At 47.6% G+C, this 21,520-nt stretch overlaps 1 protein-coding gene across 1 annotated transcript; it reads left to right on the forward strand.

Annotated features, from left to right (window-relative positions):
- The first annotated feature begins 7,081 nt into the window (after nucleotides 1–7,081).
- On the forward strand, nucleotides 7,082–21,000 carry slc46a1 (solute carrier family 46 member 1). The gene is made up of 5 exons (XM_073053085.1): nucleotides 7,082–7,368; nucleotides 11,417–12,254; nucleotides 12,818–12,901; nucleotides 16,135–16,291; nucleotides 18,912–21,000. Exons 1-5 carry the CDS (start codon nucleotides 7,096–7,098, stop codon nucleotides 19,006–19,008), a joined length of 1,449 nt encoding a protein of 482 aa, XP_072909186.1. The 5' UTR covers nucleotides 7,082–7,095; the 3' UTR covers nucleotides 19,009–21,000.
- Nucleotides 21,001–21,520: the final 520 nt, after the last annotated feature.

Raw genomic sequence — 21,520 nt, forward strand, 5'->3', positions numbered from 1 at the left:
CTGTGAAGCAACTTTCAGGGATCTGTGGACATGTACCCCCAGATCCCTCTGCTCCTCCACACTCCCAAGTATCCTGCCATTTACTTTGTACTCTGCCTTGGAGTTTGTCCTTCCAAAGTGTACCACCTCACACTTCTCTGGGTTGAACTCCATCTGCCACTTCTCAGCCCACTTCTGCATCCTATCAATGTCTCTCTGCAATCTTCGACAATCCTCTACACTATCCACAACACCACCAACCTTTGTGTCATCTGCAAACTTGCCAACCCACCCTTCTACCCCCACATCCAGGTTGTTAATAAACATCACGAAAAGTAGAGGTCCCAGAACAGATCCTTGTGGAACACCACTAGTCACAACCCTCCAATCTGAAATGCACTCCCTCCACCACGACCCTCTGCTTTCTGCAGGCAAGCCAATTCTGAATCCACCTGGCCAAACTTCCCTGGATCCCATGACTTCTGACTTTCTGAATAAGCCTACCGTGTGGAACCTTATCAAATGCCTTACTAAAATCCATGTAGATCACATCTACTGCACTACCCTCATCTATATGCCTGGTCACCTCCTCAAAGAACTCTTTCAGGCTTGTTAGACACGATCTGCCCTTCACAAAGCCATGCTGACTGTCCCTGATCAGACAATGATTCTCTAAATGCCCATAGATTCTATCTCTAAGAATCTTTTCCAACAGCTTTCCCACCACAGACATAAGGCTCACTGGTCTATAATTACCTGGACTATCCCTACTACCTTTTTTGAACAAGGGGACAACATTCACCTCCTTCCAATCCTCCGGTACCATTCCCATGGACAATGAAGACATAAAGATCCTAGCCAGAGGCTCAGCAATCTCTTCCCTCACCTCATGGAGCAGCCTGGGGAATATTCCGTCAGGCCCTGGGGACTTATCATCCTAGTGTATTTTAATAACTCCAACACCTCTTCTCCCTTAATATCAACGTGCTCCAGAACATCAACCTCACTCATATTGTCCTCACCGTCATCAAGTTCCCTCTCATTGGTGAATACCAAAGAGAAGTATTCATTGAGGACCTCGCTCACTTCCACAGCCTCCAGGCACATCTTCCCACCTTTATCTCTAATCGGTCCTACCTTCACTCCTGTCATCCTTTTGTTCTTCACATAATTGAAGAATGCCTTGGTTTTCCTTTACCCTGCTCACCCAAAGCCTTCTCATGCCCCCTTCTTGCTCTCCTCAGCCCCTTCTTAAGCTCCTTTCTTGCTACCCTATATTCCTCAATAGACCCATCTGATCCTTGCTTCCTAAACCTCATGTATGCTGCCTTCTTCCACCTGACTAGATTTTCCACTTCACTTGTCACCCATGGTTCCTTCACCCTACCATTCTTTATCTTCCTCACCGGGACAAATTTATCCCTAACATCCTGCAAGAGATCCCTAAACATCAACCACATGTCCATAGTACATTTCCCTGCAAAAACATCATCCCAATTCACACCCGCAAGTTCTAGCCTTATAGCCTCATAATTTGCCCTTCCCCAATTAAAAATTTTCCTGTCCTCTCTGATTCTGTCCTTTTCCATGATAATGCTAAAGGCCAGGAAGCGGAGATCACTGTCCCCCAGATGCTCACCCACTGACAGATCTATGACCTGACCCGGTTCGTTACCTAATACTAGATCTAGTATGGCATTCCCCCTAGTCGGCCTGTCAACATACTGTGACAGGATTCCGTCCTGGACGCACTTAACAAACTCTGCCCCATCTAAACCATTGGAACTAATCAGGTGCCAATCAATATTAGGGAAGTTAAAGTCACCCATGATAACAACCCTGTTATTTTTGCACCTTTCCAAAATCTTCCTCCCAATCTGCTCCTCGGTATCTCTGTTGCTACCAGGGGGTCTACAGAATACCCCCAATAGAGTAACTGCTCCCTTCCTGTTCCTGACTTCCACCCATACTGACTCAAAAGAGGATCCTGCTACATTACCCACCCTTTCTGTAGCTGTATTAGTATCCCTGACCAGTAATGCCACCCCTCCTCCCCTTCCCCCCCCCCCCATCCCTTTTAAAGCACTGAAATCCAGGAATATTGAGAATCCATTCCTGCCCTGGTGCCAGCCAAGTCTCCGTAATGGCCACTACATCATAAATCCAAGTATGTATCCAAGCTCTCAGTTCATCACCTTTGTTCCTGGGCGGCACAGTAAATGTTTCTTTTAGAATATACACTTGAAACAAACACAAACCACTAGTCAGGACAAAAGTAAAAGCTGTCAGGCAGTTAAAGCAACTGAAAAGCACAATGGCAAAAGAAAAATGTTTTGACTAGATGGCATCGGTGTTCAGTGGGCTGGCAATTTATTAACAACGAGCTACCGACTTCCATTCTGCACTTATTGTTACAATTTGTAGCAGTGTTGTAATTTAAAACACTGACAATGTAAATACATTGAAGCTCTAAAATGTTTCAAAGTAAAGGCTATGGTACATTTATTACCGAGAAAATTTATGGTTACATTAATTAACATCATTAACTACTGGGTACTTAGATTAGATTAGATTAGATTCAACTTTTTTCTCATTGTGCCAAGTACAGATAAAAAGCCAAATGAAATACAGTTAGCATCTATCCAGAAACGCAAAGTGTTATTTACAAAATAACTGAATAAAAAGTAAGTGCTACACACACAAATATAAAAGTACTGAGACAGTACAATATGGGTGCAGTACTGCTCAGTGCCGTGATGTGAGGTTCAGCAGGGTCACAGCCTCAGGGAAGAAGCTCTTCCTGTGCCTGCTGGTGCGGGAGCGGAGGCTCCTGTAGCGCCTACCGGATGGGAGGGGAGTAAAAAGTCCATGGTTGGGGTGAGATGCATCCTTGATAATGCTTTTCGCCCTGCCCAGGCAGCGTTTATGGTAGATGTTCTCAATGGTGGGCAATTAGGTGCAGATAATCCGCTGGGCAGTTTTCACCACATGCTGGAGTGCTTTGTGGTCCGATACGGGACAATTGCCATACTACCTCATTATGCAGTTGGTGAGTCTGCTCTCAATGGTACAGCGGTAAAAGTCCGTCAGTATCCTGGGGCAGAGGTGAGCTTTCTTGATGCTCCGCAGGAAATAAAGGCGCTGTTGCGCAATTTTCACAATTGTATTAACATATATTTCAAAATTATATTAGCATAATTCCAAAATTATGTTGATGTTACATAAAAGAAAATTCCTGCTGCATAGCAACAAAGGATAGGTGTGCAGGAGCATTTCTCTTACTGCGTGGCTGTGCACCCATACGGCTTAGAGAGAACCCTAATGTGAGGGGAAGGCCAGGTGGTGGCTTTGGCATTGACATCAGTGTTAGAATTGGAACAGTACAGTACAGTGTAGCCTCTTTGGTCCACAATGTTGTGCTGACAAATCCCTCTATTTTTCTTTCATCCACATGCTTATCTAAGAGTCTCTTAAATACCTTAATGTGCCTACCTCTACCAGCCCTGGCAGCACATTCCATGCTCCCACCACTCTCTGTGTATAGAACCTACCTCTGAAATCTCCCCATATATTACTCCAGTTGCCTTAAAATTATACCCTTTCGTATTAGGCATTTTCCCGTCCCTGCCTGTCCACTATTTGTGCCTCTTATCATCTCGTACACTTCTGACAAGTCACCTCTCGTCCCCTTTTGCTCCAAGGAGAAAAGCCCTAGCCTGCTCAAACTTTCCTTATAAGACACGCTCTGTAATTGGGCAGCATTCTGTGAAGCTCCTCCACACCCCCTCTAAGGTGTCCATATCCTTCCTATAATGAGGTGATCAGAGAGGCTGTACTTGATCTGGTATTGGGAAATGAACCTGGTCAGGTGTCAGATCTCTCAGTGGGAGAGCATTTTGGAGATAGTGATCACAATTCTATCTCCTTTACAATAGCATTGGAGAGAGATAAGAACAGACAAGTTAGGAAAGCGTTTAATTGGAGTAAGGGGAAATATGAGGCTATCAGGCACAAATTGGGAATGGAGGTACAGCAGAAATGTGGCAAATGTTCGGGGGATATTTGCGTGGTGTTCTGCATAGGTACGTTCCAATGAGACAGGGAAAGGATGGTAGGGTACAGGAACCATGGTGTACAAAGGCTACTGTAAATCTAGTCAAGAAGAAAAAAAAGCTTACGAAAGGTTCAAAAAACTAGGTAATGATAGAGATCCAGAAGATTATAAGGCTAGCAGGAAAGAGCTTAAGAATGAAATTAGGAGATCCAGAAGGGGCCATGAGAAGGCCTTGGCGGGCAGGATTGAGGAGAACTCCAAGGCATTCTACAAGTATGTGAAGAGCAAGAGGATAGGACATGAGAGAATAGGACCAATCAAGTGTGACAGTGGAAAAGCGTGTATGGAACCAGAGGAGACAGCAGAGGTACTTAATGAATACTTTGCTTCAGTATTCACTACGGAAAAGGGTCTTGGCATTCTACAGTTTATACACAACTGCGGAGTAAACTGCACGCTGAAGGTTGCTGCAAAGTGGCTCCTGTAAATCAGGATCAGAATAGAATCACTGAGTTATCAGTTATAACAAGAAGTATTAAACAAATTAATAGTGCAATGTCCACTGTATCCAATGATGACGGGAAACCTGTGTGGGGGAGTTTTTAAAGTGGAAAGGCCATTGCACTGGGGCAATTCCACTCTCTCAATCCTAGAAGTCCAGGTCCAGTGGTACAAGTAGTTGTTACAGCTGTGGTCTTCCTCGGTTGGAGTGGATGAGCATGGACATCTTCTGTGCCTTGCATTGTTCTTCGCTCTCTACGGAGCGTTCCAGTACTACCTTTCTGACTGTAGATCTCATTCGCCTGCTCCACTGGAGCTGATTTCACATGCTAGGACAGGCGTGTCCCTATCTCACCGGGGTATGAGACCCACTGGCTACCCTCAGCTGGTTTAGCCCGCCTGTCGAAGCAGAGGACCAGGGTGTGGCCGCTGTCCCATGCAAACAGCTACTCGGAGCCACAGGTGGGAGCTGAGTGCCCAGTGGGGACCAAAGGTGAGTGAGCTGCCCCTGGAGTGGACTCAACAAACCCCTTCGCCAGAGGTGCTGCCCCTCCCAAACACCCCAAAAACATAGTGTATAAAGAAAGCAAAGAATGAGGTAGTGTTCGTAGACTCATGCACCCGTCCGAAGTCTGATGGCCAAGAGGAAGAAACTGTCCATAAAATATCGACTGTGGGTCTTCAGGCTCCTGTACCCCCTCCCTGATGGTAGCAATGAGGAGAGGGGTCTTCAGGCTCCTGTACCCCCTCCCTGATGGTAGCAATGAGGAGAGGGTTCTTCAGGCTCCTGTACCCCCTCCCTGATGGTAGCAATGAGGAGACAGCTTGTCCTGGGTGAGGGGGTCCTTCATGATGAATGGCACCTAGGAGCATTGCAAGTGAAGGGCCTGAAGCACTGTTGAGGATCCCTACCACCCGGCCCACAATCTTGTTGACCCACTACTGTCAGGAAGGAGGTTCAGGAACATCAGGACTAGGACTGACAGACTGGGTAACAGCTCCTTCCCCCAGGCTGTGAGACTAATGAATACCCTGTACCACCGAGGTCTCATCACTAGGACAAACTACTTACCCTTTCAACTGCTGACTCCTCAATGAGGACTGGTGTGTGTTCCCTCTCTATCAGGGTGAGAACGATTCTGCCCAGTGAATAACACCCCGATAATCTATCAAGGTGAGAACTATTCTGGACAGTGAATAATACCCATGGTAATCTATCAGGGAGAGTGCTGTTCTAGAACAGTGACTAATACCCCTGATAATCTATTAGGCTGAGAACTGTTCTAGACAGTGAATAATGCCCATGGTAATCTATCAGGGTTAGAACTGTTCTGGACGGTGAATAATACCCATTGTAATCTATCAGGGAGAGAACTGTTCTAGAACAGCGAACAACACCCCTGGTAATCTGTCGAGGAGAGAACTGTTCTAGAACAGTGGCTAATACCCCTGGTAATCTACTGATCCAGAAGTGTTCTGAGCCTGACGGATTACCAGAGGTTATTTTAAGTAAAGAATGGAATGAAGAAAAGAGTAAAAACTGGCAAGAGGGTGGGAAAATGGGTTAGTGCTGATTGACAAGTGCTAGGGAAAAGCTATGTATTAGCAAAGAGACGGCATAGAAATTACAAAGGGTGGAGCAAAGACAGAAATTAGAATGGGAGGCAGGACAAGGGACAACATTAGCATGGGGGCTGGGGCAAAGAGCCAAACTGGTAGGGGAGCAGGGTAGTAATCTGCCAAAATTAGCATGAGGTTGGGGCAAAGGACAGCAATTACCATGGGGTGGGGGTGGGGAGGACAGAAATTATCAAAAGGACATTGGGGTGGGGAAGGCCAGAAATCAGAAAGGAGGTGGGTCAATTAACAGAAATTAGCATGGGGTGGGGGTAAAGGGCAAAAGTTAGCAGGAATGGGACAAATAGTAAAAATTAGCATGAGGTCACAACAAAGGAAAAATTATGAAAGTTACTTCCTATGTAAGGGGATTCTAGAACAAGAGCAGATGACTTCAGGATTGAAGGACGTCCATTTAGAATTGAGATGTGGTGAAATTACTTTAGTCAGAGGGTGGTAAATCTGTGGAATTTGTTGCCACAAGTGGCTGTGGAGGCCAAGTCATTGGGTGTATTTAAGGCAGAGATAGATAGGCTCTTGATTAGCCAGGGCATCAAAGGGTATGGGGTGAAGACAGGGGAATGGGGATGACGGGAAGAATTGGATCAGCCCATGATTGAATGGCGGAGCAGACTCGATGGGCCGAACGGCCTACTTATCCTATATCTTATGGTCTTATGAAGGGGCAGGGCAAATAGAAATTATCATTGGGCAGAGCAAATGGGAACTAGCTTGGGGTGGGACAAAGGTAAATTAGCACAGGGGCATGGCAAAGGAAAAAGTAACGGTGTGGGACAGAGAAATTTTACGGCGCGGAGCTGTCGAATTGAGCATACCGGCGGCATGGGCATGACGTCACTCTATGGGAGGGGCTTGTTAGGGGCGGGGCTTACCCCGGGGAGAGCGGAGACTGACAGGTCTTCGCCCCGCCCCCCAGTGGCGAGATGGCGGCTGTCGAGGCCGAAGCCGGGTCCTCGCCGCTGCCGTCCCCCGTAGAGGGGCCGGCTCGGGCACCGGGCCTGGGGACTCGGCTGCGGAGCTGCTGCTGCTGCGTGACGGTAGAGCCCGTGCTGCTGATGGCCATGCTGGCGCTGGCGCTGCAGGGCCCGCTCACCACGCAGTACATCTTCCAGAGGGTGAGCGCCGAGCTCGGATTCAGCGGCAACCGGAGCCGAGGTTGCAACGGGTCACGGGGGCCCGAGGCCCAGCTGGAGAGGGTGAGGCAGCCGCTTACTCGAACACTAGTAGCCGGCTATTCGGCAGGGCCGACCGTCAGTAACTGGTTACTGGGGATAAGCGACCACCAGTAGCCGGTTACTCGGGAGAACCGATCATTAGTAACCGGTTACTGGGGATAACATGTCTTCAAACCAGAATAATCAGCTTTCGAAACCGAGTACATAAGATAACAGATTGGTCAGGGCGTCAATATTTAAAACAGACTGAGCAAACGGATTTCACGCAATGATCCATCATTAATTTCACAGGATAACCGGTGGTCAAGGCTGGAATCTGCTAGACTCTAGAGAACTAGGCCGTAAAACAAAACCTACTCCCCAAATGGTCAAAACTAAACCAGACCTAAAAAGCAAACACGAGGAAATCTGCAGATGCTGGAAATTCAAACAACACACGCAAAGTGCTGGTGGAACACAGCAGGCCAGGCAGCATCTATAGGAAGAAGCACTGTCGACGTTTTGGGCCAAGACCCTTCGTCAGGACTAACTGAAAGGATCTCTTATTATCTTTCCTTTAAGTTAATCCTGACGAAGGGTCTCGGCCCGAATCGTCAACAGTGCTTCTCCTTATAGATGCTGCCTGGCCTGCTGTGTTCCACCAGCATTTTGTGTGTGTTGTTGCTAGACCTAAAAATATTGTTTGGAGCTATAACATTAGAGCATTCAGAAAATGGTGTTCCCTGTTATTTAAAGCCTACCCCCCGCCACACACACACAGACACAAAAGTTACACAAAGTAGGGAAGTTATATCTTTGAACTCAGGTACAGTCCTGTACAACCCTCACTACAGAGGGGCACCCCACCCCATCCTGCACATAGATTTGCGGCAGTAGGATGCTCCAGAAAAAATGCTCCCCCCTCCACCTGTTCCAGGTAAAAACCACCTCTGCCAGGTCTCCTCCATCCCCCATCCTACCCCTATCCCTAACATTAAACTCCACCCCCACAAACCCTGACTCAGCCAGACCCCTACCTCTCTCTTCCCTCCAGGCCCTCATTTCCATCCCCTAACCTCCACACCCATCTCTCCTCCAGCTTCTACCTCCATCCCCAACTCTTTCTCTATCCCTAACTTCCCCACAAACCTTAACTTATTCATAACCCTAAACCTTAAGATAGATGTGGAAAGGAGAAAGATCCCAATAAAGGCAAGTCATGTTGGACCAAGTCATTGAAAGCGTGGGCAAGATCAAAGTGCCAGGGTCGAGAGCCACTGAATCTCCAGCAATGAGGTCAAGAGACACACAAGGGATAACTTTCCCATTGTCTGTATAATTATACTTCCATCCTAGACTCAGCAGGTCAGGCAGCATCTGAAATGGACAGTGGACAACCGGAAAACAACAAAACATCAACTACCCTGCCCCCACAGACACTGCCGTACCCACTGAATTCCTCCAATAGCTTGCTTTTTTTCCGTCGTTAGAACTGGTTAATGTTTCATCCACGCACTATCAAGTTGTTAATTATTGATCATCATTAACCAATTACACAGAATAATAAGTGTACCACCAGACAGTTGATAGCAAACTAGATGATCAGTAAAATTGACTTGTAGCTAATCAATATAAACAATGTGGAATAACTTGCTAAAGCACCCTCTCTGTGGGTTAGTCATGGAATCAGTAATCAAAGTAAACTAGTTCAGATTAATTAGCCCGACCATTCAATGTCAAATAAAAACACCACGTAATCAAAGGAGATTACGAAGTTCAATACCGTGATTAAGTTCTGAATAAACACATAATATTGATTATGCAATATCTGTAAACAACACAGTCATCAATAATTGTAGAATACAAAAACAAGTAAGTAGGAACAGTTACTGTTAAAGCATGTATTTGTAATACATTGCAAAGAGTTTCCAAAAAAAAATAACAGCCGGGTTTCATGGGTGTTTGTCGTCTGCGGAGAATTAAGAATTAGTAATAACAAAGTGGTGGATCAAAGTTTTGGGAGTGATACAACATAGGTTCAAAGGTTCATTTATTATCACATTATACAACTGAAATTCTTCAATTCTCCACGTAGCTATGAAACCAAGAGAGAAAAGAAAGGCAGCACGATCAACCCCCCAAATCCCTCCCCCTGCACAAAAACAAACAAAAGAGATCAGTCACATTGACCCCCCCCCCCCAAAATACTCTTCCCCACACAAAAAAACTAAACGGATCAGGTACATTGACCCTCAAATGCCCCTCTCTGCACAAAAAAACCCAAGATCGTGCCAAAAACTATAAGACTGAAAAAAAGAGTCTGTAGCCCAAGTCCACATTGAAAATGCAGGAAAAACCTGTGCAACATTCTTGGGGCACAGTGTCAGGCTCTCTCCTTCCAGTATCGAGCAACTGATGAAAAGGCAGCAGCCGGTGCTGACTCTGCAGTGGCTTCGCTGCTTCAATTTCCCGCGTCGCTTTAATTGGCCAGCATTACTGGAAGCTATAATCAGCAAAATGGAGCCAAGCATGGGCTTGCACCTGGTCATGCAGCCTGCTCGCTGTGAGGATTGTGCACGCTGCCTCTGATCCCAGACTCCTCTCGGAGGCTGCAGAGCGCTGGAACACCAAAACACGGTCTTCAGCAGTTCCAGAATCACATTCAAGATGAGAAGCAAATGTAAGAGACCTAAAAGAAATGAAAATGATAGTTCCATGATCTATCCAGGAGCTGTCAACCAAGGCGCCATCTTGGTTCAGCCCACAATGTAGTGCTGACAGTCTAACCCACTCCAAGATCAATCTAATCCTTCCCTCATTCTACACTCATTCTATTTCTGGTGTTCCTACAACCGATGGTCTCACTTTAAGGACACTAATGTTATTATTTTGATTTATTGCTATTTATTTATATTTGCATTTCCATAGTTTGTTGTTCATTGATCCTGTTCACAGTTATTGTTCTATAGATTTGCTAAGTATGCCCGCAGAAAAAAGAATTTTGGGGTTGGATGTGTGTGAACTGATAATAAATTTTACTTTGACTTTGACGCCTCTGTCGCGGCACTTTTCCTCCTCCTTCGCTCCAAGGAGAAATCCCGAGCTCGCTCAACCTGTCCTCATGAGACGTGCTCTCCAATCGAGGCAGAATTTGGACAGTGTGTACAGTTGGGGCGCTTGGGGTTGGCTAAGCCCAAATGTCTGCGAGCCTGGAGGTTGAAGGCCTGGTGTCTGAGAGTCTGGGCCCAGGATTGGGAGGTCGGAGTCCTGTCTGTGTGTGTGAGTGGGACAGTTGTTGGGGGGTGGGGAAGGGGCTTGTTTTATCATTGTGCTCTGTGTTCTGCTAAACATAGTGGACGTGCTGCGTTGGCGCCGGAATGTGTGGTGACACTCGCAGGCTGCGTCCAGCAAATCTTCAGGTGTAGTTGGTTGCTAGCACAAATGACGTGACGATGTACGTTTTGAGGTACATATGATAAATAAATCTAAATCGGACCTGAATCTAAACACGAAATCCAGAGCAACACACACAAAATGCTGGAGGCCAGGCAGCAACTGTGGAAATGAATAACCGGTCAACATTTCGGGCTGAGACCCTTCGTCAGGACCAGAAAGAAGGCGAAGGATGCCAGAATAAGGAGGTGGGGGGAGGAGGAGAAGCTAGAAGATGTTAAGTGGAGCTGGACGGGTAGGGAAAGGGGGATGAGGCAAGAAGCTGGGAGGTGATAGGTGCGAAAGGTAAAGGGCTGGAGAAGAAGGAACCTTCTAGGAAAGGAGAGTGGACCATGGGAGAAAGGGAAGGAGAAGGGGCACCAGAGGGAGGTGATAGGCAGGTGAGGAGAAGAGTTGTAAGGCCCGAGTGGGGAGGGGGAGATAGTTACTGGAAGTTGGAGAAGTCGATGGTCATGCCATCAGGTTGGAGGTTACCAGACGGAATACGAGATGTTGCTCCACCAACCTGAGAGCGGTCTGACTGTGACAAAAGAGGAGGCCTGAATCTGACCCCAGACTTGCAAAACGTGATGACTAAATCTGAACGTGAATGCACTGGAGGGAGTTGCTGACAGTTATTTTGTGATTTGCCTTACAGGAGGTAGAGACAATAACCTCTCACTGGAATCTGTACATCAACATGGGGGGCTTTGCTGTGGGACTTTTCTCTGTGACTCTGCTTGGACCGTGGAGTGACCGTGTCGGACGCAGACAGATCCTGATCGTGCCAGCCCTGGGCTTGGCTCTGCAGTCGGCCCTCTACCTCATCGTCATGTACCAGGAGCTGCCGGTTGGCTACTTTATGATCGGCCGCCTACTCAGTGCGCTGCTGGGGGATTTCAGCAGCATCCTGGCCGGCTGCTTCTCCTACATCGCTGACATCACCGACAGGCCGTCGCGCACCATCTGCGTGGCTGTGCTGGAGTCGTGCCTGGGCATTGCGGGGATGATCGGCAGCATTATTGGGGGGCAGTGGAGCAAGGCTCAGGGTTACACCAATCCGTTCTGGCTGGTGCTGGCCCTGAACCTGGCCACTGCAGCCTATAGCTTTGCCTTCGTCCGGGAGTCTGTGTCCACAAAGCAACCGACCAGGCTCTTCACTCTCGAACACTACAGGTCGGTGTACCGCCTGTACTCGAGCGGCAGGCTCGGCCTTTGGCTCTACGCCTTCTCCCTGTTCATCGTGGTAACGGTACACTTTGGAGTGAAGGACATCCTGATCCTCTTCGAGCTGAGCTCCCCCTTGTGCTGGCGGTCTGATCTGATCGGGTATGGCTCGGCAATGGAGCACCTGACCTACCTGAGTAGCCTTTTGGGACTGAAGGTGATGAAGCTGTGCTCCGGCGACAGTGCCATCGCAGGGATCGGCCTCTTGTCCAACATGGCAGGCTTGGTGGTGTTTTCAGTGGCTGCCACCAGCTCCCTCATGTTCACAGGTATGTTCCCTCTCCCCGTGGCCCTAGTCAGTGTTGTTCTGCTTGTCCCATTAATCTGCACCTAGACCACAGTTCTCCATACACCCAGCACATCTGTAGATGTGAACTTTCCACTATTCAGGACATTTACAAAGACGGATGCGTAAAAAGGGCCCAAAGGATCATTGGGGACCCGAGTCCCCCCCAAACACTAACTGTTCCAGCTGCTACTATCTAGGAAACGGTACTGCAGCATAAAATCCAGGACCAACAGGCTCTGGGACAGCTTCTTCCACCAGGCCATCAGACTGCTTAATTCCCGATGACACAACACACTATGTTATATTGACAATCCTGTTGTACATACTGTTTATTATAAATTACTATTAATTGCACATTTAGAGACATAACGTAAAGATTTTTACTCCTCATGTACATGAAGGATGTAAGTAATAAAGTCAGTTCAATTCAATAAAAAAGTGAAAGTTTCAAATGGAGACCCATGGCAGTGTTCCAGCACAGATGGAGGGGCTGTTTCAAGTGATACCACATTGTATTAACAAGTTCCCTTTCCTCTTTCCCAGGCTACGGGCTACGATTTCTTGCTATGACCACAACTCCTGTGCTCAGAGCCAAGATGTCAAATTTGGTGGAGGTGACACAACAAGGTAAGTTCAGGTGGACACAGTGGCTTGTGGTTTGATTTAATGACCAAGAATAAAAATACCAAAGCTGTAGAAAATCTGCAGTTAAAAGTTTGAGTCTGTATTGTACTATAATGCTAATCTAACGCCAGCAACCCAGGTTCAGTTCCCGCTGCTCTCCACAAGGAGTTTCTCTGTTCTCTGCATGATTGTAGGGTTTCTTTCGAGTGCTCCAGTTTCCTCCCACAGTCCAAAGACAGACGGGTTAGTACCGGTAGGTTAATTGGTCACGTGGGTATAATTGGGCTGGAAGGATCTGTTACCGTGCCGTATCTCTAAATGGAACACAAAATGCTGGAAGTACTCAGCTTATCTAATGATGTCAGAGGTGTGGACATGATGCAATGGTATACCCTTTGACCTGCAGATTCCCAACTTGCTCCATTATCTTGGACGGTAGCGGAAGCGAGGCCGCGTGCTGTCCCAGGTCTCCCTCCCCTATCGCCACCGATTAACCAGACTCGGCAAACTCACACTCGTTCCTCAATCAGACTTCATTTACCTGTGCACAAGGAGAACAACTTGGCCCCTGTCACCAATCTGTTCTAAAGTTTGGACAAAGAAATGGCATCTTTATACAGAGTAAACCGGATACTGACCAACTGGATGTTCAAATTCCTTATTGGCTGATCAATCACCAATCACACTACAACAATACAGGTATTATAGCCAATAGAATCTGCCCATTTATATCCAATAATACTTTAGAATTAGTAAAGTAACTGACCAATAGTAAGAGTCACCCTACAATCCTTTGTTTGCATCCTTATCTTCAAAGTTCAGAAAGTTCAAAGTAAATTATCAAAATACATATATGTCATCCTATACAACCCTGAGATTCATTTTCTTCAGGCATTCATGGTAAATACAAAGAAACACAGTAGAATAATTGAAAAGCCACGGTGAATCTTGTCCCTACATTCCAAATTGCTCTGTCACCTCCTTTGCCTATGAAACCTCTTCCCTTCAACTCTTTCTGATTACACACTATCGGTAAACCAGGGGTTCCCAACCTCTTTTAACCCATGGAGCCCTGCTGTTGACTGTGGTTGCCTGGACATGATGTTAACCCTTGTTTGGGTGCAGCTTCCACATCCTTTCCCCATATTGTACTCTCGGCAGATTATGATCAGTGAGATGAGCGATTGCTGCAATGTTCTCAGATCAAAGGTAAATACTGGGGCCATTGAGAGATGAGTGATCATTATTGCCTTATTTTGGGATGTGGATTTCCTGAACATCTACAATCCCTGCGTTGTCGTTATCCTCGGCTGTAAAACGCTAAAATAAAATCACTGACATTGGATGAGCAAAGGTTAGTTGGTTTTACAGTTTTGACCTTGTTCTGATTGATAAGGAACTCATAAAACACAGGTCTGTGGAGAATACCAGGAGTTCCATGAAGGGTGTGGGCTGGAGAGTGGTGACTCTGTCAACACTCGTGGGATTAGCCGGTTTGCTCAGAAACTGGGACACTGCTGACCTGGGCTCATTCTCAGGCCACCTTGCAGTGTTAGGCAGAACGAAGATGAAGAGTTTTTAAGATTACCTTTATTTGTCACATGTACATCGAAACATACGGTGAAATGCATCGCTTTGGCGAGCACCTTCGCTCCATTCACAAAAACCAGGATTTCCTGGTGGCCAGCCATTTTAATTCCAGTCCCCATTCCCATTCCATCGTGTGGGTCCTTGGCCTCCTCTACTGCCACGATGAGGCCACTCTCAGGTTGGGAGAGCAACACCTCACATTCCATCTGGGTAGCCTCCAATCTGATGGCGTGAACACCGATTTCTCAAATGTATGGTAATATTTCCCCCTCCCCCCTTCAATTCTCCACTCTGGTCATCCTCTTACCTCTTCTCCTATCAGATTCCTTATTCTCCAGTTTTTACATTTTCCACCTATCGCCTCCCATGGTCTTAACCTCTCACCTGCCAACTTGTCGTCCTCCTTCTCCCTCCCCACCCACCCTCTTATTCTGAAACCTTCCCCCTTCCTTTCCAGTCCCAATGAGGGGTCTCGGTCCAAAACATAGACTGTTAATTCCTCTCCATAGATACCGCTGACCATCTGAGTTCCTCCAGCATTTTGTGTGTGTTGCTCTGGATCTTCAGGTCTTTAAAGATTACTTTTAGTTGTCACGCATACGCAGTGAAATGTATCATTTGTGTCATCGACCAACACAGCCCCAGGGTGTTGTGGGGGCAGCCCACAAGAGTCACCATGCTTCATTACATGCCCACACTTACCAACACACACCCGAATGTCTTTGGAGTGTAGGAGGATTCTGGAGCACGCGGTTACGGGGACAACCATCATTTATTTATGTATTTCAAGAAACAGCTTGGACAAGGCCCTTCCAACCCAACAAGCCGTGCCACCAGTTTAATGGTAGCCCAATCACAGAACAACTTACAATGACCAATTAACCTAGTACCTGGTACGTCTTTAGAATGTGGCAGGAAATCCACATGGGAAGGACATATAACCTCCTTACAGATGGGGCCAGAGTTGAACTCCGAACTGTAACTCCTCGAGCTGTAATAGTGTGTAGAATAGATCCTTTCGGGCTGCCCCCAGCACAGCTTGTACTTGTTGGCACAAGTAACACCTTTCGCTCGTGTTTCGATGCACATGTGACAAATCAGGTTGGCTTACTTGCCTGTATGTTGTTTGTGTTAGGGCAGCAATGAAGGTCCTCCATCTCTGTCCTTGGCCTCTCGGATGTAGAAGGATTCTTCATTGCTGTTTCAGTAAGTTTTTTTTGACCGGTCAGGGTTGTTAGCCCTGATCTGACCCCCCGAACAGGACTGATGGACTGACCATTCTTAGTCTGGCCTCTACCCTTTGATCTGTTTGGCATGGGCGGCCCTACCGAGAGCCAAAGCATAAAGCCCGGACTCCAGCCAGCAGAGCTGTCCAGGTTATTGAGGCTCCAAATCACAACAAGGTTGTGGTCGTCTTGGAGGAAAGCTAATCTAATCAAGCCTAGTTTAAAGGTTGGCACAATTTATGGGCCGAAAGTCTGTTCTGTGTTCTAATCTAAACCGGCGCCCCATAAATCTGGCCTTCCAGACCCTGACAAGCTCTGCAAGTTGAGTAGGTCCTACGTGTGAGGTGGAATCTTCGCCAGTGCCCACAGGGAGGCAATCAGAAGACGGTCTGTTGAGACGGCTCTCCTCTCTCCCACCAGGAGCCCTGTTTGCCTCGGTGGCTTGTGTGGAAAGTGCCTGCTCTCTGGTATCGACACTGGTTTTCAGCTCCCTGTATCCTGCGACACTCTACTTCATGAAGGGATTCTCGTTTCTCTTTGGTGCTGCTCTCCTCCTCATTCCAGCAGGGATTATCTGGTAAGGCAGCTCTCGGTGTGGTGGGTTGTCGGGTAAGCTGGCTGCTTCATTGCTTTAGTGGGCAAACACAGTTCTTCATTTGGTTTAGTGGGTAAACATTATTTATGGAGTTAATGTTTCAAGAGTAAGTTATTCGGTAAAAATGGTTCTTAATTGTGTTATTGAACAAACAAAATTCATTAAGTGATTGGGAAAGCATTTCTTCACTGGGCTTTAGGGTAAACAGTTTTTCATGGGGTAAAAGTGGTTTGTCATTGGATTATTAGGTAAACAGAGTGCTTTTTCTCTGGGTTATATCTGCTTTGGACGTGCTTTGCTTGTGTGCCCCCAAAATGCTGTTAACTTGTTACCCAGTATAAGACCCTAAAACATAGATGCAGAATGAGCCTATCAAGTCTGCTGATCTATTACCCCTCTCAGTCCCCATTCTCCTGCCTTCTCCCGGAACCTTTGCTGTTCTGACTAATCAAGACTCTACCAACCGCCACTGTAAATACCCAATGCCATCTGTGGCTAAAGAAATTCCTCCTCCTCTCCATTCTAAAGTGATGTGCTTGTATTCCGTTGTCAGTTTCATTACCTGACCAGTTGCACAGCTCGGGCTGACTGTGCAGGAAATGCGTTATCAGTGCTCCTGATAGGAATGATCTATCAGCAGTTTTAATGCCAGTGCGGCTGTGTTATCAAGAGCAAGAGGAGTCTGAGAATAAAACAGTGTTGTCAGCAATCAGCCTTCCTCCAAATGACCTGGAGGAGCCACACCCATTCACAGCCCAGCACCAGGCACGGGAGCAAGAATGCAGTGCAGTGAGGTGGGTGAACCAGTATGAATGCACTCTGCCTGCGAATACAGTATCTGGGAGTACAGTTAGACGAGAAGCTAGACTGGACTGCCATCACAGATGCCTTGTGCAGGAAGGCACAGAGTCGACTGTACTTCCTAAGAAGGTTGGCGTCATTCAATGTCTGTAGTGAGATGCTGAAGATGTTCTATAGGTCAGTTGTGGAGAGCGCCCTCTTCTTTGTGGTGGCATGTTGGGGAGGAAGCATTAAGAAGAGGGACGCCTCACGTCTTAATAAGCTGGTAAGGAAGGCGGGCTCTGTCGTGGGCAAAGTACTGGAGAGTTTAACATCGGTAGCTGAGCGAAGGGCGCTGAGTAGGCTACGGTCAATTATGGATAACTCTGAACATCCTCTACATAGCACCATCCAGAGACAGAGAAGCAGTTTCAGCGACAGGTTACTATCGATGCAATGCTCCTCGGACAGGATGAAGAGGTCAATACTCCCCAATGCCATTAGGCTTTACAATTCTACCGCCAGGACTTAAGAACTTTTTAAAAGCTATTATTAATGCTTTTTGAGATAGTGATTTAGATGCATATCATATTTTTTACTGAGTTAAGTATTGTATGTAATTAGTTTTGCTACAACAAGTGTATGGGACATTGGAAAAAAGTTGAATTTCCCCATGGGGATGAATAAAGTATCTATCTATCTATCTATCTATCTATCAGATGGGAGTCTGGCCTGCAGTGGGAGTGTGTTGGGATAGAGGGACAGAGATTGGGAGGAGAGAGAGTGTGGAGGATACAGAGAGAGTGAGAGGGGTCTAGTGAGAGAGAGAGTGGGGAATGAGAAGTAGAGTGGGAGTAAGAGAGAGAGAGTGGGGCATAGAGAGGGAGAGACTGGGTTATATAGAGAGAGTGGGAGTCAGGTGGAGCGTGTGGGTTATAGAGAGGGAGTAAGAGAGAGTGGAGCATGTGGGGGATAGAGACTGTGGAAGAAAGGGAGAGAGTGAGGGAAAGAGAGGAAGGAATGGAGAGGGGGAATGCAGAGAGAGAGAGAGTTGGGGAAAAAAGAGAGGGAGACGGTGAAGGAGCTAGCTCTTCAAAACAAAAAAGGAAAAACATAGAGTGAAGCTCCCTCCACACCGTACCATCACACACTCCCGGGGTCAGACACAGAGTGAAACTCCCTCCACACCATCCCATCACACACTCCCGGGGTCAGACACAGAGTGAAACTCCCTCCACACCGTCCCATCACACACTCCCGGGGTCAGACACAGAGTGAAACTTCCCCCACACCGTCCCATCACACACTCCCGGGGTCAGACACAGAGTGAAACTCCCTCCACACCGTCCCATCACACACTCCCGGGGTCAGACACAGAGTGAATCTCCCTCCACACCGTCCCATCACACACTCCCGGGGTCAGACACAGAGTGAAACTCCCTCCACACCGTCCCATCACACACTCCCGGGGTCAGACACAGAGTGAAACTCCCTCCACACTGTCCCATCACACACTCCCGGGGTCAGACACAGAGTGAAGCTCCCTCCACACCGTCCCATCACACACTCCCGGGGTCAGACACAGAGTGAAGCTCACTCTACATCACAGGTATCCAATGTTATTTATGCAATGGACCTCTACCATTAACTGGACTCCAGGTTCGGAACCCTGCTCTACACCATCTGATCACACACTCGCAGGAGACAGTTAGATGAAAGCTCTCCCTATACTCTCCAGTTACTTGCTCCTGGGGCTGGGACATCCTGGGTTAGATGCTTCTGTCACAGTCTCTGATGTTATTGATCTGCTTTTGTCTTTAAGGATCCTGGGGTGCAGAGGGACGGAGTTGCAATATCGCCGTTTTGGAGATGACGCCCTGAGCAGTGGTCGTGACACCTCCTCCATTGTGAATGAGTGAACTTCCTGTGATGTCACCCATCCGGTTGGATCCGTACGATGGTGCTGAGCCACGCTGTCTCCCCCCGATCTCTGATACTTTCCAGCTGGTACTCCGAGGATTGGAGAATGAGGCTTTTCAGCCCATCCACTCCTTACTGGCTCTCAGGCAGAGTTACACTATAGTCTCCCTGCTCTGCCCTTTCCACTGTTCTTTATACCTTCCTCTTCCTGGATTGGTTATGCACCTTGAAATGTTTAAACCGAGAGTATTACCAATGAATTTAGTTAAATTTCAGAAATGACCAAAAAAAATTAAGTATTACAGGATCCTAAACAGAAGAGTTTCTACAGATGCTGGACATTCAGAGCAACACACACTGACTGCTGGAGGAGCTCAGCAGGTCGGGCAGCATCTGTGGAGAGGAATAAAGAGTCACTGTCAGGGCCTCGGAACAAAATGTTGAGAGTTTATACCCCTCCATAGATGCTGCCTGATCTGCTGAGTTCTTGCACCATTTGTTTTATGGATTAGATTAGTTTTATTTGTCACGCGTACATGGAAACATACAGTGAAATGTGTCATTTTTGTAAATGACCAACACAATCTGAGGACGTGCTGGGGGTGGGGGAGCCCACACGTGTTGCCATGATTCTGGTGCAAACATAGTGTGTACCCGGCTTACTAACCGTAACGTGTACGTGTTCAGAATGTGGGGTGAAACCGGAGCACCCAGCTTACTAACCGTAACATGTACGTGTTCAGAATGTGGGGTGAAACCGGAGCACCCGGCTTACTAACCGTAACGTGTACGTGTTCAGAATGTGGGGTGAAACCGGAGCACCCAGCTTACTAACCGTAACATGTACGTGTTCAGAATGTGGGGTGAAACCGGAGCACCCGGCTTACTAACCGTAACGTGTACGTGTTCAGAATGTGGGGTGAAACCGGAGCACCCAGCTTACTAACCGTAACGTGTACATGTTCAGAATGTGGGATGAAACCGGAGCACCCAGCTTACTAACCGTAACGTGTACGTGTTCATAATGTGGGGTGAAACCGGAGCACCCGGCTTACTAACCGTAACGTGTACGTGTTCAGAATGTGGGGTGAAACCGGAGCACCCAGCTTACTAACCGTAACGTGTACGTGTTCAGAATGTGGGGTGAAACCGGAGCACCCAGCTTACTAACCATAACGTGTACGTGTTCAGAATGTGGGGTGAAACCGGAGCACCCAGCTTACTAACCGTAACGTGTACGTGTTCATAATGTGGGGTGAAACCGGAGCACCCAGCTTACTAACCGTAACGTGTACGTGTTCAGAATGTGGGATGAAACCAGAACACCCAGCTTACTAACCGTAACGTGTATGTGTTCAGAATGTGGGATGAAACCAGAGCACCCAGCTTACTAACCGTAACATGTACGTGTTCAGAATGTGGGGCGAAACCGGAACACCCAGCTTACTAACCGTAACATGTACGTGTTCAGAATGTGGGGTGAAACCGGAGCACCCAGCTTACTAACCGTAACATGTACGTGTTCAGAATGTGGGATGAAACCGGAGCACCCAGCTTACTAACCGTAACATGTACGTGTTCAGAATGTGGGGCGAAACCGGAACACCCAGCTTACTAACCGTAACGTGTACATGTTCAGAATGTGGGGTGAAACCGGAGCACCCAGCTTACTAACCGTAACATGTACGTGTTCAGAATGTGGGATGAAACCGGAGCACCCGGCTTACTAACCGTAACGTGTATGTGTTCAGAATGTGGGATGAAACCGGAGCACCCGGCTTACTAACCGTAACGTGTACGTGTTCAGAATGTGGGATGAAACCGGAGCACCTGGAAGAAACCCACACAGACCCAGTGCTATCACAAGATGGTAATTTTCCAGGACTTGTACTTGATTATACTTTTCCCGTGTTGGACAGAAATATTTGCTGCAGTGGTTTTCTTGTCACGTACAAGGACAGGAAGATATTAAAGTGTTGTAATTAAACTGAGTTTCAGCTCTGCTCCCGTTTGTACGGTGGTCTGGCACAGGGAACCTCCAGCCTGCGGCATCGTCCGCTTGTGAAGGTGCAGGCCCCACGGGATCCGCAATCTCTCCCATGCTCCGGCAGGAGGTCATGGGTTAAATCCACCCCCAAGATGTTGAATTCAGTGCATGGCGATGTACTTAATTCTGCAGTGATAGAGATGGAAACGCAGTCAGTGGGGCAGTACTGAGGGAGCACAGCCCAGTCAGCACGCACTACTGAGAGCACGGCACGGCTAGCAGGGAGTTACTCAGAGTGCTCCCTCAGTACCATCCCTCCCACAGTGTGACCCTCCCTCAGTACCACCCCCTGCAGTGTGACCCTCCCTCAGTACCACCCCTCCCACAGTGTGACCCTCCCTCAGTACCACCTCCCCGCAGTGTGACTCTTCCTCAGTACCACACCCCACAGTGTGACCCTCCCTCAGTACCGCCTCCCCGCAGTGTGACCCTCCCTCAGTACCACCCCTCCCACAGTGTGACCC

This window comes from Hemitrygon akajei, chromosome 8, assembly GCF_048418815.1.
Source record: "Hemitrygon akajei chromosome 8, sHemAka1.3, whole genome shotgun sequence".
Taxonomy (NCBI): Eukaryota; Metazoa; Chordata; class Chondrichthyes; order Myliobatiformes; family Dasyatidae; genus Hemitrygon; species Hemitrygon akajei.

Bases quoted from the DNA above. Each gene is read 5' to 3' on its own strand.
- slc46a1 (XM_073053085.1), top strand. From the start codon at position 7,096: ATGGCGGCTGTCGAGGCCGAAGCCGGGTCCTCGCCGCTGCCGTCCCCC. The intron at 12,255-12,817 runs GTATGTTCCCTC...CCTCTTTCCCAG, and splicing joins CAGCTCCCTCATGTTCACAG to GCTACGGGCTACGATTTCTT. The intron at 16,292-18,911 runs GTAAGGCAGCTC...TTTGTCTTTAAG, and splicing joins ATTCCAGCAGGGATTATCTG to GATCCTGGGGTGCAGAGGGA.